Raw genomic sequence first — 16,887 nt, forward strand, 5'->3', positions numbered from 1 at the left:
CCGCTTCGTCCACGGTGAAAGCCGATCCGGTGATCCACAGCGCCAAATTGATGTATTTTCTCAGCAACCAGCACAGATCAGCTCTAGGCATGACGAAGCGGATATTGTCCTCTTTTGGAAGGCCAAACAAAATAGTTTTGCTTTCACAACGAAACACAGCACCTTCACGACATGACGGCGGCGGCAGCAACAAAACTACAGCGAGAATAAAAGTTACGCCTTCTTTCTTTGCGTGAACATTTGGGCGGTGTTATGCAAATCTTCCCACATCGTGATGTAGATATGTGGGGGGGTGTTAGAACGAGCCGTTTTAGGTAGGCGTGGTTGACTCTTAACTTTTATAAAGAATATCTCTTTGGATTTGAGACTTTAGTCTTTGCAACTTTACAGATCTTCTTTATGCACCAAGAGCTTGTAACACTCCAAAGAGAAAGGAACAATTGAAATCGCATCATATGACCCCTTTAAGACTTTAGTAATGAGAATTTGTGTGTTTAGGAAGTGGGTGGGAAAGGGGGATTTTTCTTCATTTATCAGAAACACGGATTAAAAGATGTCCCCGATCCAACGCATGACACACGATCAACACATGCTAGACTCTCTATGGCCATGATCTCATCGGAAGGTTGTTTCATTTGTCGACAATAACATAAAGATGTGTAGTGTGATCGTGTGATGCAAACGCTGTTTTCACGCTGTATGTGAACACTAAATAAACTCAAGACACTAGTGAACAAAATGCAGGCCATCACTGGAGAGAAACAGATGAGCTTCTAGTGTTATGGATTTATTTAAAAAAAAAAACTACTTACAGACTCAAAGCTCTTTTTTCAGTTTTAATGAGAATAATGAGGATTGAAGTTTTAATTCAGTGTCAAAGGAAAAACAAACATCACAACATAAATATATTACCATTGAATGATTTAATATAATTTATTTTTCTTTTTTAATATAAATAAAAATAATATAAATAATAATAAAATATCTATAATATAAATTAAAAATAAAAGTGCATACCAATTACAAGTGAAAAATTTGTAGATAAAATTAAAATAAAGAAAGAACGAAGGAAAAGAAGAAACACACCAACATAAATATATGACTATATTTATAATAATTTAATATTCAATTTAATATTGATTTTTTTACTATTAAATAAAGTAAAATAATTTCTAAATAAAAAGTACATAAGAATGACTAACTAAATAAATATTAAGAATAATTTCTAACAATGTAAAAAAGGAGACAAACAAATCAATGGAGCAATTACTAAAATAAATAGGTAAATAAATAACTAAATAAATAAATAACCCTGTCTAAATACATTTAAAACATTTTTTTTTTTTAATATTACTAAATGAACTGAGAAAGAAAGAAAGAAAGAAAGAAAGAAAGAAAAAAGAAGGAAATAAAAAGAAAAAAAAAGATTAATAATACTTTCATTATTCACGTTGTATTTCATTTTTACAAATAAATGCATATAAAATAAGAATAAATCTAAATAAAATTAAATAACTAATTAAAGACCACTTTCTAAAGTGATAAATGTGTAAATAAATGAATGAATGAATGAATAAACATGAATAATTGTTATTATAATAGTAAGTACATTTAACATTTGTAACAAGGACACCTTAAAATAAAGTGTTACCGAAATATCTTTTGATAGTTAATATAATATTCTAATGTTGCACGTTTCAAAAAGTAATACTAACTGGGAAGTGGAGACTTGTTCAACACTGAAATGTACGGTGGCCGAGAGAGCTCAACGCGCTGCAACTTAAGAAAACACATGCAAATTGAAAAAACACCAGCAAATTAAGAAAACATCTTCATCAGTTTGACAACACACGCGCTGCAAATCCTCACAACACATGCAAACGAAGAAACGCGCTGCAAATCCTCACAACACATGCAAACGAAGAAACGCGCTGCAAATCCTCACAACACATGCAAACGAAGAAACGCGCTGCAAATCCTCACAACACATGCAAACGAAGAAACGCGCTGCAAATCCTCACAACACATGCAAACGAAGAAACGCGCTGCAAACTGGTGTTTTTTCAATTTGCATGTGTTTTCTTAAGTTGCAGCGGGTTGAGCTCTCTCGGCCACCGTAGAAATGGATAAACATGACATGAAAAAAAACAAAAAACTATTAATAATTAAGTAAAAAGTATGGATCGCCTGTGTTTGAACTCTTAGTATGAAATGGTGGCAAATTCTCTGAAGCTGACGAAGAGCCGCTGTCTTCCGGAAACAGTATAATGCGGCGCTGGAAGCTGCAGTGGGAAGGATTCAGCAGGTGACTTGTATGTTGGCCTCTGTGCTAAATGGCTTTCATGATGGATAGCATCAACATGCCCCAATTATGAGATTTATTTTAGTTGTCGTGAGAAATCACCTTCTGTCATCTAAGAATTCCTTTAATGGTGAGTCATGCAATGTGCAGCTTTAATGGAGGATGAACACTAAAAGAGAAAGCTGAAGCAGGAAGAGATGTGAAATATAATCCACGAAGACATTTGGCTTACATTAATCACAGATCCTAATTACATTCAATTTGATTATACGGGTTATTCAGTAATGAACTCTATGTGTTTTTGTAAATCACATTCCTGGATATTTTTCTTTTTTAATTGGCAGTGTTGAATATGTGTATATATATATATATACATATAACTACAGAACATGTTTCTTAGTATAAACAGTGTATATACCAGCTAACAGGGAACGTTCTTAAAACTTTCTGGCAATGTTTTCTCAAAGCTATGAACAAATGTTCTCCAGAAACGTTAATAGAATGCTTTTTCAAAGTTATTTGGTCTTTAATAACGTTCTCAAAATATTTTAGGTGGATGTTCGTCTAACATTTTTTAAATGTTACTACTTGTTTCAGAATATTTAGAGAACATAAAAGTAACATTCCCATAATGTTTGCAAAATTATAAAACTGAATGTTTGCATAACTAGGATTTTTTTTTTACATTTTAAAACTGGATGTTTTAAACATTCATATGTAACATACGTAAGTAACATTCTTAGAACATATTTCTGTTAACTGTGGTATTAGGCAATGCTAATTTAATATAACAAAACTACTAAAATTATGATCATGATTGTTTGTTTTAATTTTTAGCATAGAATGCACATTGCAAAATTTATGAAATCTTAATTTATGAAACCTAATTAATAATTGGGAATTAAGGCCAACACAAAGGCTGGGTTAAGTTAAAAACAAACAAACAAAATTGAATTGAATAAATCTGATTGAAAAACAAATTGAATAATAAATGGACAGTTAAATTAAGTCTCCACCCCTTAACGGTCACCCCCATTTGTTAAAATAGGCATGCAGGTGCACTATCCAAACTTAAATTGTTGTAATTTATGAACACTTTGGAATACAGACGTAAGGTTGGTCTCTTTTTAAAGAAGAAAATCAGCAAATTATGGCAAAAGTGGAATTTCTTCAAAGCATTTAAGTATCAAAAAGTTATAGTAGTTTAAATTTACTGTAAAGAAAATGCACTATATTCATTTTATTTTATTTTATATATAATAAATATTTTACATATCAGGTTTTACTCTAAAATTGGTATAAAATTATAGCCTTATGTCTAAATAAGTTATGTTCCAAATAATCTTTGGCTTCTAAGCTTTCAAATGATATATGATTATATATACATGATGATTACTAAAATATTTGATAGAAAAAAAAGACAACAAAAAAAAAAGAGTGCCAAACGTCCCACAGGTGGGACGATGACAGTTAAGGGGTTAATAGTATATATATATTTTTTTTTATAAAACTTACAATAACTAAATAAATTGCCAAAAATATGACTTTATGCATCTTCAAGTATTTATATTTAAAATAAAAATTAAAAAGTAAATAATTGTATGCTTTAGGAATTGTTTTAAAAATGTTTAAAATAAAACTAAACTTGAAATATTAATATTTGAAAATTACTGCTTAAGTTTAAACAATAAAATATTATTAAGAAATTAATTTGTAAGTTATTTTTATTGCAAAAAAAAAAAGCATTAAAAGAGTGTTTACAAGTAGTTTTCTTAAATAAATCAAATGGCTTATTTGCCAATCAAGTTATAAAAAAAAAATAATTGGACAGTGATCACATGGAAGCAACAAATGGTCATTTAAAGGGGTCATATTATGCTGCTAAAAAGAACATTATTTTGTGTATTTGGTGTAATGAAATGTGTTTATGCGGTACAATTGAAATCGCATCATATGACCCCTTTAAATCACAATGGCTGAAAGCAAATGTTGCTGGAGATAGATATAAAAATATGAAAACTTTATAACACACTATTACTTAATGCCATGTTTAAAAAAAATAATAAGAATAAGAACAGAGAGAAACATCCAGATGCATCACTTCACCTTCAGCTTGATGTGACCCAGCCAGAGAGACCATCAAGCCAAAAATGCAGTCACTAGACCTTGAGCTATTTTCTGTACAACATCTCAACTTCCTTTCATTAATATCAAGGCATGGTGTGCACCTCTAAGAAAACACCTGTCAACGTTTATTACCGCAATCCTCCCCTCACCACAACATGCCTGACACCTCCATGAGCTGGACGTTCTGCTAGTCAAACTGCTTGTCAGTGTGTAATTATGCACACTTATGCTGAATATGTGGGCCACTGTGGCCCCTCGTTTCCCCTTGGAAATGTGGGTAGCAGGAGTGCAGCTGTCAAGTAGTGTGTTGAGGGTTAATTGGCTTTAATTAGGAGAGTTGTTTTTGCCTGTTTAAGCACCAGCGGGGGAGGAGGGGGGTGGTTGTGGAGATGTGGATGTGTCTGAATGTGTTTATATGAGAAATCATGTATAATTGTGTGCTAATGCGCTGTTGGTTGGAATGAGAGCATGCCAAAACCACTTCAGCATATAATTGGCATATTTATTTTACATATCTATCAAAGTTCAGAACCACCTCGCAATGACCTCAAACTGCAACTGCAACACAATCCTTCCAAAATAAGTCTATGCAGTAAAATATATTTTTAAAATAAAGGATCTTTATTGGTACTGATGGTTGAAAGAAGACGTTTCATTGCACAAAATATTCTTTATAGTGGAAAACAATGGTTCTTTGAAGAACTATTCACTGAAAGGTTCTTTGGAGAACCTAAAATGGTTCTTCTACACGCTTAAAAATAAAGGTCCTTTATCAGCATTGATGCTTTCATGAAGAAACTTTAACATCCAATCTTTGCGTTGCACAAAAGGTTCTTTATAGTGGAAAAATATTCTTCTTCACACTAAGAAAAACCTGTTCACTAAAGGTTCTTTGGGGAACCCAAAAGAATTCCCCTTTGGGGAAGTCGTGGCCTAATGGTTAGAGAGTTGGACTCATAACCCAAAGGTTGTGGGTTCGAGTCTCGTACCGGCAGGGATTGTAGGTGGGGGGAGTGAATGTACAGTGCTCTCTCCCACCTTCAATACCACAACTGAAGTGCCCTTGAGCAAGGCACCAAACCCCCAACTGCTACCCGGGTGCCGCAGCATAAATGGCTGCCCACTGCTCCGGGTGTGTGTTCACGGTGTGTGTGTGTTCACTGCTGTGTGTGTGCATTTTGGATGGGTTAAATGCAGAGCACTAATTCCGAGTATGGGTCACCATACTTGGCCACATGTCACGTCACTTCAAAGTGGTTCATCTTTAGTAACACTGTGAAAACCCCCTTTTGGAACCTTCATTTTTGAGAGTGCAGCTTATTTTTAATTAAGGAGGTCATGTGATACCAGAATATTTGGTTGTTCAGAACAACTAAACAGACATCTACATTTGAAAACATCACATTTTAGTAAAACCTAACTGTTGTTTTCTGGCAGAACTGAGGTCGAGGAACAGCTCTGCTGTGTTCTGGGACGGTGGAGAGAGGGGAGCGTACCAGGCCCTGCTGCTGGATGAGGACCGCGGAAGGCTGCTGGTCGGAGGCCGAGACCACATCTACATGCTAAACTTTGACAGCTTCACCCAACCGGCACGCAAGGTCAGTGCGCACAACTACCACCATCTGACAGCACATGATGTAATTTACCGATCGCGAGGATAAGGGTCACTAAAGTGAAAACAGACCATGACTACAATGTCTTACTGTTCACATCAATCTGTACATCTGTAATGCTGTTTTCATGGCCTCTCTGAAGTTACAGGAAACTGCTCCACCACATACAGTACATCTGTTGATTAGCACAGAAACATTTAATTGACTTGTCCCTCAGTCTGTAAAAGTATATGAAAAAATGTATATACTGTAGTACACTTATTCTGTTACTTACAAAATGTAAACTATATTATCACAAAGCTCTAACCTGCTAAATGTGATTATAAGGCATGAAGATATTAAGATATTTGAACATTAACATTACAATTTTCTGTAATGTGTATTGTGAAAAGTGCTATTCAAATAAAATTGACTAGCAACACGGTAAATCACAAAGTTGGGCATTAACACCATTATTCACTTGTGTTACGTTAGTATATTAGCTGAGATTGGTACAAATTGGTGCAAATGTTTAAGCAAATTACATCCAATCATTCAACTCAACCAAAATTTAAGCTAGGTTTTCATTGTATATAGTAGTAAGTAGTAGTAACTTTATTTATCCCCTTAGGGAAATTTTGTTTCAGTGTCTTGTTTCAATATGCGGTTCTCACAAACGACAGTACAACATAAATTTCACAATAGACACAATGCAAATGTAACATCAATTAATCAAGACGTGCTAATTACTGAATGAGACCTGCTCATTACATAAAAAAAAACCCCTCTTTCTTTCCTATCTTTCATTTAAGAACTTCACTGCCTGTGTTATAAAAGATTTTTTCCCTCTATTTTTAAAAAAACACCGGTATCCTGAATCTTCTACCCGAAGGCAAAAGCTCAAACTCATTATACAGTGGGTGCCTATCATCAGATATAATTTTCATAGCTTTACCAAGACATCTAGTCTGATAAATTTGTTGTAAACCCATCACAGGGATACCAAGTAATTTACTCGCAGTACTTATAATTTTCCTGAACATACTCTTTTGTTCCACCGTAACATTCCCGAACCAGCAAGTAATACAAAAAGTCAGTACACTTTCAATAAAAGAGTTATAAAACACCTTTAACAATGGAGGGCTTACGCTAAATGACACCATCTTTCTAAGGAAATATAGTCTTTGCTGGCCCTTTTTGTTCACAGCGTCAGTCCATTTATCCCACCTCAGTTTGTGATCTAAAACAACTCCAAGGTATTTATACTCTTCTACCCTCTGAATCTGGTCCCCTTTAATAATGGTCGCACTCGTTGAGGACTCTTTCCTAAAATCAATACACATTTCTTTAGTTTTTGAAACATTTAACTTGAGATTTGATACATCACACCAAGAAACAAATTCAGTTAAAAAGGGTCCATGACTGTCCTCATCCCCTCTAAGGAGACTAACCAATGCAGTATCATCTGCAAATTTGATTAAATATCTCGCTGGGCAAGTACTCCTACAATGATTTGTGTACATAATAAACAGTAAGGGTGAGAGGACACAACCTTGTGGGGAACCAATATTCGTGATTTGTTTGTCAGACAATGAGGTACCCACACACACTCGTTGAACTCTGTTACTTAAAAAATCCTGCAACCACAAAATCACTCCTCCATCTAGAGAGAAATCTACAGATAATCTTTCGACCAGAACAGATGGCACAATATTATTAAAAGCAGAAGAAAAACCGAGGTGATGGTGTCAACTAGTAGTAGTAACTTTATTTATCCCCTTGGGGAAATTTTGTTTCAGTGTCTTGTTTCAATATGCGGTTCTCACAAACGACAGTACAACATAAATTTCACAATAGACACAATGCAAATGTAACATCAATTAATCAAGACGTGCTAATTACTGAATGAGACCTGCTCATTACATAAAAAAAAACCCCTCTTTCTTTCCTATCTTTCATTTAAGAACTTCACTGCCTGTGTTATAAAAGATTTTTTCCCTCTATTTTTTAAAAAACACCGGTATCCTGAATCTTCTACCCGAAGGCAAAAGCTCAAACTCATTATACAGTGGGTGCCTATCATCAGATATAATTTTCATAGCTTTACCAAGACATCTAGTCTGATAAATTTGTTGTAAACCCATCACAGGGATACCAAGTAATTTACTCGCAGTACTTATAATTTTCCTGAACATACTCTTTTGTTCCCGCTATGCTACGATATGCTACCGTAACCACACTTTTTGTTCGTTTTTACAAACTGAGTGACAAGATGAAACTATTTTCTGAGGTAATCGACAGCATGACGGTTTCATAACATACCATAATCTACTCAAGTTTAACATACACTGCATGAACACAAACTCTTTTAGCTACATACTTACGTTCGACTTGAACCACAATGTGTGCTGATAGCCTCGCTGCTAACATTAGAATATGATATTTTTCTACAGTTTTCAGGACAACTGTCACTACTGTAAAGCAAGTTTGAGGATATTCTTACTGAGCTAAAGCTAGTTGACTTTATAGCTAGCTTCTAATAGCACACAGTTTAATAATGCAGATATTTGAAAGTGCCTCTATCGCCCCCTTCAGTATGGAGGTTTGTTTGCAAAGTTGGTACAGCAGGATTGTGAGCTTACTTGCATACATTTGCATACTTCTAGCCTAAATTCTTCACACCAATCATCAGCACTAAATAAACATTACATTTGGTTCAATATTAATTGATTCTGTCTTTTATAATAGTGAAATACCAAAAGATGCCTGTAAGAAATTATGAGGTCAAACGTAAGGTCATGGCACAGATACGTGATCTTCATAAGAACTAAGGCATGCCAGGTTCTCCATCTCCCAATTATATAATCATGTACAGTGTGCTGATTGCCAGCTAATGATGAGGTAAATACCTGCACATTATTTCCACATGGAAATGATTACAATTTGAGAGGCATTTAGATTGTTGAGTAATGATGGTGAAACGGCAAGGAGGGTCTGAACTAATCAACTCAGTACTCATAGCTCAGGATTATACAAGAACATGTATGTGATGTACAAATTTTAAAAAGTAATACATTAAAAAGTGGTGTACGGAAAATTGTAATAATCATTTATTTTTTTAAGTAATAACTATTTTCAAATATGAAATCATTTTTAAATCTAATATTATTTTTTAAATATCATTTTAAAAATATTTTATTTAATAAATGTGTGTGTACATATATATACACGCATGCATGTATACATACATACATACATAATTTTTGAATGCTTGAAACATTTTGCTTTATTATGCATTATTTTCTGTTTATTATGCATTATCTCTTTTGTTTTTAGATTCACTGGCCAGCTGGACAGGAACACACTGAACGCTGCAAATATGCAGGAAAGAATCTATCGGTAAGTAACTTTAAAAGGGCACAAAGGAAAAAAAAATAAAGCTTTCAAGGTGCTATTTTAATAAAGTGCTCTCACAGACTGAGATAAGAATAAAAGCTGAAAAGTCATATTTATAGCGCTATGCGGGGAATATTTCAAGCTGGAAAGTCTTAAGGGAGTGTAAGTCTGAAGTTTTAACATCAGTCCCCCCTGCAATAACAGGCAAAAATCAGTAGGTGCATTACTGTGTGATTTAAAATGCTTCATATTCACCTATCCTCACCATAACTCTTTCAAATTGTGCTTTTAATCAAATACCACATGTATCTCTCAGATGGACTGTGCCAATTACGTGAGACTCCTACAGCCCTTAAATAAAACACATGTCTATGTATGTGGAACCGGTGCGTTCCACCCACAGTGCACCTACATTGACCTGGGACACAATCTTGAGGTAAGCAGAATTTCTGTTTTTTGGCCAACAACCAGAGTGAAAGGCAGTAAACACTTTTAAGGGTCATTTAAGCTTGTTATTTTGTGCAAATGAGGAGTTGCAGGGTGAATTGGACCCTACGGAAACCTCTGAGAGTTATTGACCGTAGAGCTGAACTAATAATGAGGGTAATGGTGCAAAGAGAGTGACAGTCTTGTTTTGGTATGCCAGAAACCCACTTTCCAGCTCCTTAGCCAAGTTGGAGAATCCGGGAGAGGAAAATGTCCCTTCAGTCCAGAGGAGCCCTTTACCGCCCGACTGACAGGTGAGTTTCTTGTGCACACTGTCCTCAAAAACAACCCATCAGCACTTTGAAGACAGAATATACTGAGGAAACATGCACAAAAATGGCCCATTTGTTAGACATACTCCCATGTGAATCATTGATAATTGGATCCATATAACTCCTGGCCAGATGTTAGTTTGCATGGGGAAATTTGGAAGTTCCCCCAGTAAACAGGTTTGTCACCCGTATTTGTCTTCACTGAACGCTTATTATGCAGTAATTCGACTTAAAAAGTTACTTAAAAAAATTGCCCAGTTGCTGTTACTGTGTGGCCAGGAAATAAAACCCAGCTGCAAAATTGATATTATATTTAGTTTTTTTTTTGTTTTGTATTTTGAAAGCATGTATAGCCCAGAAGACCATAATGCATAAACCATATGCTACCTAATTAAAGGCTATTACTGCAACCGTAGACCTTTTTGACCATTTAATGATGCCCTTGGAATAATCAAAATTTTCTTTTCACACAAACTGCTGTAAAACAGAGTATTTTGACAAAAGATCTGGAGTCAAGAGGGTAGAATCATTAAAAATGAGCTATGTATCATAAAAAATCATTTGTCATTTTAAGTCGTTCTGGATGTGATTTTCATTAAACTGCTATTAATGCTCACCTTAGATGGGGACCTGTATGCCGGGACATCCGTAGACTTCATGGGAACAAACGCTGCCATTTTTCGCACATCTGTGCACAGCAGCAATCAACAGTATATCCGCACTGAAGCTTACCAGGACCACTGGCTAAACGGTGAGAAGTGAAATAAAAAGTTAATTGTTTTTATTGTGTGTGCAAGGATAGCATGGCCTTAGTTCCCAGTCTGGGCTAATATGGGTGCAAGAAAATATCTGTATTGCTAGAAAGTTTAATTGATAAATAAACTTTCATATTGCTCATAGGTTAAAACACCAAATTATTGTTGATATCACAATTATAAACACTGTTTGGCCCAATTTAACTAGGAAGCAAGAAGGTCTAACATACCTGGAGACAGCTTATCAGTTTAGATTTCCATTTATCTTAATGGCAGTTCCTCAGGATGCAGCTCAAAAATATGTAACCTGAATGCTGACACACATGGACCTGCTTAGTACTAAATCAGTAAAAAAAAAAACTTGACAATTAAAGTTTTAAAATCATATGTGACATAACCAAAGCTGTAAAGGGTCAAATTAAACATTTGGAGTTCTATATTTCGTCAATTAGCTTGCAAGCTAACAGTTAGCTGACTTCCAAAGCATACTGTTAGTTTAATATATTTTTAACTTATTTATTGGATTGTTAGCTTAGCATACTGTTATCAGTTAGTCTCTTAGCTTAGCAAACAGTCAACATATTAGTCTGTTCGATTAGCATACAGCTACCCAAATCAATGCCAGCTTAGATATCACTGTTACAAAAGGAAAACAAAAAATGTTGATCATCTAAAAGAAATCACAACTAAAAGGATTCATTTTTGAACAGGCTTTACAAACAGTTACCTCTTGGGGTCCAAGAGGAGAGTTTTTTAAGCCAGTCACCTGTGATGTTTATGTCATGTGACTGATCACTCTATATTTGAACTCCTCGCAGCAGACAGGGAGAAGTCAAGAAGGCAAAAAATGTGTCATGTTTTAAGGATGAATAATGTTTAAGGATGTATAATTTTTGTTAAAATACAAAGCAAAAATACTGGTTTAGAAAATTTTGGCAGTGGATCAGAAGGTGGTTCATGGTCTGAAACATTTGGAAACCACTGTTTTGGGGTTACCGGTGCTGCCTAATTAACTTTTGTGACTTACTCTAACCTCACTCCGATGCCAATTTCTTTTCACAGAGCCAGAGTTTGTGGGATCGTATTCTATCCCTGACACACACAGCTTGGACGATGACAAAGTCTACTTCTTCTTTAAAGAGACCGCCGTAGAGTCCAACCAGCTAGACAAGCATATCTACATTCGTGTGGCTCGTGTCTGCAAGGTAAGCGCCAAGTCCAATGCCGTAATGAGCCAATAAAAACGTGAAATGTATTCAAAAGACCTTTGTTTGTTATGAAGAATCAATGAGTCTTTTGTAGACATTAATGAATAGACATGTAAGCCTCGGTAGCATCTGTTGCACAGTAGTAGAAGCATTGTGTATCTAATAATGGATGAATGAGGGGTTTGTTTCAGAGTAATTAAACACTAATCTAGTAACAAATCAAGCAAACTTGGTTTTCAGTTCAGGCTTTTCATGTCAGAGCATTCTTAAGATGCTTTATATATTGAATTTATTTTATAAAGGCTGGAATACACTACACAACTTTTGCACAGATTTTTGCCACAATTTGCAGTCTGGTGGAGATGGAAGAGTTGCCAAAAGTCAGAGCCAGTCTGCTGATTTTGGACAGTCAGAGTTGACAGATTTAAAAGAAAATTGCATAGTGTATGATGGGAACAGACTCAGAATTTTTTACTTCAGACTATGATTCCATCAAGTGAGAAGATATCAGAAATACTCAATATTTTAAGTCAATTTTAGAACACACATTGTTGTCATTTGTCATGCCTCTTCTAGAAACGAGGCACAATGTTTCTGCATTAGTTTGTTGTGTTTGGAAGAATTTAAAAGTCTGGTAGTGTGTTTTTCCTCTGTAACCATTTACAAAAATCAACAAGTGTATGGTGCCTAGTGTTTCAAAATCTGTTCAGATTTTAAAAGTCCTGTAGTGTACAGCTTTACATGTTCTTTGTGTTCATTAGAATGACATAGGAGGGAAACGAAGCTTAATTAATCGCTGGAGCACCTTCCTGAAAGCCAGGCTGGTGTGCTCAGTACCAGGACCTGGAGGCATGGACTCACACTTTGACGAGCTGGGTATGTTCACACACTCTAATTATACTTTGTCAACATGAACTCAAAAACTCATCCTAGATAGATTTTTTTATTCAACAATCTTGTTCCTTTCTGCTCATTTTTTATTTTTAGAGGACATATTTATCTTGGAGACCAAAGATTCACAGAATCCAGTCATCTACGGTGTCTTCTCCACTTCCAGGTATGTTTATTACCTGAAAAGTCTGATTTATGAGTCATTCTTTGGGTCACCACCCCATAATCCTCTTAACGTTTTAGAAACACATTCCTTTCAATGTTATATTTGTTTATCTCAATTCTTGAATTATCATTGGCTCCATCCAAATCAACCAATCGGTCACACTCATTCCCATTTAACTAACTCTTCAGGTTCTTAGACCTCCCTTGTTCGTTCCAACAACCTAAATCTGTTGATCTCAGTTTATCTTGTGAACTAACATCAGTATCAAAACTCCCGTAAAATCACCAATCTGGTCACAGGATGCTCTCCTCCCCACCCAATCCATTCAGAACAATCCGTCCCGATGCTCCCACCCGAGGAATGGATAGCTTGAGGCGAAACGGGAGGGTGAAAGGTCACCAAGCTTGAGGAACTCTGTAATTCTAACCTGGCATCAGACTAATACATGTTTCCTTTTCAAAGCTCTGTCTTCAGAGGTTCAGCCGTTTGCATCTATTCCATGGCCTCCATCCGAGCCGCCTTCAACGGGCCGTTTGCGCATAAGGAGAGCCCTGATCATCGCTGGATGGAGTACAAGGGGAAGATCCCTTATCCACGGCCGGGGACGGTAAGTTCTCAACTGGAAGGAATTATGTTTGGTAGAGTAGAGAAGATGATTTGTCATATTGAGTTGCTTTCTTTTGGCAACTTGAAGGACTTCAGACTGTTCAAACTGTAATATTGGTGTTGTGAGCCAGATTTGAGATCTACGGTTGGTTCTGGATTGCAGATATGTTGGGACAGCTTGTAAACCATGTGACCAGTTACTCCATGCACTAGCTGCACTACCTCAAGGGGGTTGTAAAAATGTCAGCAGGCACTCTAGGGGTCACGCGTCAATGTGGTTAATGAAGTGGCTGGAGTGTGGACTCCAGTGAGGTCACCAATAGGAAGTCAATTATCAGGGCTGTGAGGTCTGCTCCATTAGTTGCTAAAGTCATAACCACGGATTGACCACAACTCTGAGGTGACCGTTAAACTAAACCCTTTCAAATTCTGGGGTTTAGTGACTAGAACAGGGGTGTCCAGACCTGTTCCTGGAGGTCCACTGTCCTGCAAAGTTTAACTCCAACCCTAATTAAACACACCTGGATCAGCTAATAAAGGTCTTCAGGATTACGAGAAACTTCCAGGCAAGTGTGTGAAGGCTGGTTGGAGCTAAACTCTGCAGGATGTTCTTGGCCCTTCAAGAAGAGGTTTGGACACCCTTGGACTAGAAAGTGCAATTAAGATCATGAACATATTTTAGACTCATTTCACACATAGTAGTAAAATGGATCTACTTGTGTTTATTTCATTCGGACACCATTTTCTTACCTTTACGCGCATCGTTTGAAGGTCACCATGTTTAGTGGTTTTACAAGGTAAAAGCTGGTAAAACCTTACCTTTGCACAGGCAAGGTTAGGAAGCAAGTTTATCATACTAGATTGTGTTAACGTGTAACATTCCCTACTTTGGGGGGACTCGCTAAACCGAATTGTTCATGACAACAGAAGATTCCTTCAAAACTGCATTTCTCAATATGGATAAACAAGAATTATGATGTTCACTGCACTATGATCTCGAACAGTGGCCAAAATCCACATCTGCACAAATGTTTTTGACTATTTTTACCTTAGTCTGGGACTGTTAAGCCAAATTCAGTCCCTACAGGGTTCCAGAATATAAGTTTAACTAAAGCTCCTATATCCCTTCAGTGTCCGAGTGAAACCTATGACCCTTTGCACAAGTCCACCCGAGATTTCCCAGACGATGTTGTGAGCTTCATGAGGACCCATCAGCTGATGTGGGAGCCAGTGATGCCCATTCATAGGCGCCCCGTCTTTACTTGGATCAACGCCCCCTACAGGCTGAAGAAGCTCGTGGTTGATAGGGTTGATGCAGAGGACGGCCAGTATGACGTCTTACATCTTGGCACAGGTATGTTGGAAAGTGGTAAACAAAAGATCTACGTTTTCAGTGAATGGGATCTTTTATACTAGTAAAAAAGTGTGACAACTAGCGGTTGATGTTAGCATTAGACCTAAAATTGCACTGCAAATATGGAAATCTCCTACATCGGCTCCTAGATCCAGTAAATGCTATCAAAGACGACCTCTGTTCCCACGCTGGTCAGTGGTCCTGTTGCCTGGGATTATTCTGACATTCTGAGGAGCCAATGTTTCTTTTCCTGTCTAACATTTGTCCTCCTGGACTGGTGGGTGTATGCATGAAATCATTTAGGGCAAATAGATACTCTGTTCAGGATAAATGTGCTTAACCAATGTGTACAGAGAGCCAACTCGCAATCTTACTGTGTATAGGACTAGAATAGTGTAACAGCTGTCAGCCCTCAAGGTGCTGCATAAATCCACACGCCGAAAGCCAGTGCTCACTCACCATGGTAACTAAGTACGGGTGCATTATGGGATATATTCAAAGATGGTACAATTGATGGTTCAGGTTGAAGTTTGATGTGAATATCTGTCAATCGTTCTATCATTCAGTCATTCTATATCTATCTATCTGTCTGTCTGTCGTTCTATCTATCTATCTATCGTTCTATCTATCTATCATCTATCTATCTATCGTTCTATCGATCTATCGTTCTATCATTCTATCTGTCATTCTATCATTCTATCTATCGTCCTATCATGTATCTATTTAACGTTCTTTCTATAATTATATTGTTCTATCTATCGTTCTATCTATCGTTCTATCTATCATTCTATAGTTCTATCGTTCTATCTATCTGTCTTAATCAAACATGGTAAATCTTCTGTATCTCCAGATGATGGCAGAGTATTAAAGGTGGTCTCTGTACCTAAAGAGAACTGGGAAACTGAAGAAATCATTCTAGAAGAGCTTAATGTCTTCAAGGTAATTTAAAATGAGCTCAGTTTCTTCTCTCACTTCTTGTTTATCGTGCCATCTATTGGACTCATGACCTCTGACCCTGGGCTCTTATTGGTTGTTGTTTTCATGTCAAGCGCTTCCCAAACAAAAATAACTCCTAAAGAAGAAAACCAGATTTCTCATGGCTGTCTACTCAAGTGAACAAACCCAGGAACAGGAGAGGCAGCGTTACACCAAGAATATTGTGTTTAGTGAACAAAAAGATCATCTCATTTACAGTGGCGGCTCATGGGTTTTAAAATAGAGGAGGCACACTAATTGTATTGGTCTGGGGATCCCTGCCGATTATTATTATTATTATTTGCTTAACCACTTTAAAATGGCTTTTTGGTTGCTTTTAGTCAGAACACGTAAAGAAAATGACACATACAGCAAGATAATATAACTTCACTTACCTGGCCTATCACTTGAAGCAAACATCCATCCTTTCTTAAAAGTCTGTTAAAAGAGGGCTGCCTGTTGTGCTATTTAATTAAGCCGACTGCTGTAGCCTATATCGAGCTTAGGCGTGTTCTCCCTTTATTTTTAATTTGTATATATACTGTTTGAATGACAGCTTCGTAAATCTGTTGGCGATCAAGTATTCAATATCGCTACTCATAAGTACTTAGTACATTATCAGCGCAGCGGGATGTTCAAAGTAATATCATGTGATTTACGTCTCTATGATGATTGGTTGGTATCAGAAGGAGGCTAGCCTCCCCTGCGAGGTTTCTTTTCTCAACACTCCTCAGCGCTGAAAGTGAACACTCGATGC

At 36.5% G+C, this 16,887-nt stretch overlaps 1 protein-coding gene across 1 annotated transcript in view; it reads left to right on the plus strand.

Annotated features, from left to right (window-relative positions):
* Positions 1–16,887, plus strand: part of LOC107657315 (semaphorin-3D-like) — a 67,630-nt gene that overhangs the window by 43,725 nt on the left and 7,018 nt on the right. Inside the window, exons 3-13 of the mRNA XM_016445356.1 lie at positions 5,867–6,027; positions 9,358–9,420; positions 9,734–9,853; positions 10,064–10,157; positions 10,798–10,926; positions 11,993–12,135; positions 12,900–13,014; positions 13,126–13,195; positions 13,658–13,802; positions 14,933–15,155; positions 16,006–16,094. Of these exons, the coding sequence (XP_016300842.1) occupies positions 5,867–6,027; positions 9,358–9,420; positions 9,734–9,853; positions 10,064–10,157; positions 10,798–10,926; positions 11,993–12,135; positions 12,900–13,014; positions 13,126–13,195; positions 13,658–13,802; positions 14,933–15,155; positions 16,006–16,094 (1,352 nt within the window). The remainder of the gene's footprint in view (positions 1–5,866; positions 6,028–9,357; positions 9,421–9,733; positions 9,854–10,063; positions 10,158–10,797; positions 10,927–11,992; positions 12,136–12,899; positions 13,015–13,125; positions 13,196–13,657; positions 13,803–14,932; positions 15,156–16,005; positions 16,095–16,887) is intronic.

The sequence above is a fragment of the Sinocyclocheilus anshuiensis genome, unplaced genomic scaffold (genome assembly GCF_001515605.1).
Source record: "Sinocyclocheilus anshuiensis isolate Anshui unplaced genomic scaffold, SAMN03320099.WGS_v1.1 scaffold239, whole genome shotgun sequence".
NCBI classification, from domain to species: Eukaryota; Metazoa; Chordata; class Actinopteri; order Cypriniformes; family Cyprinidae; genus Sinocyclocheilus; species Sinocyclocheilus anshuiensis.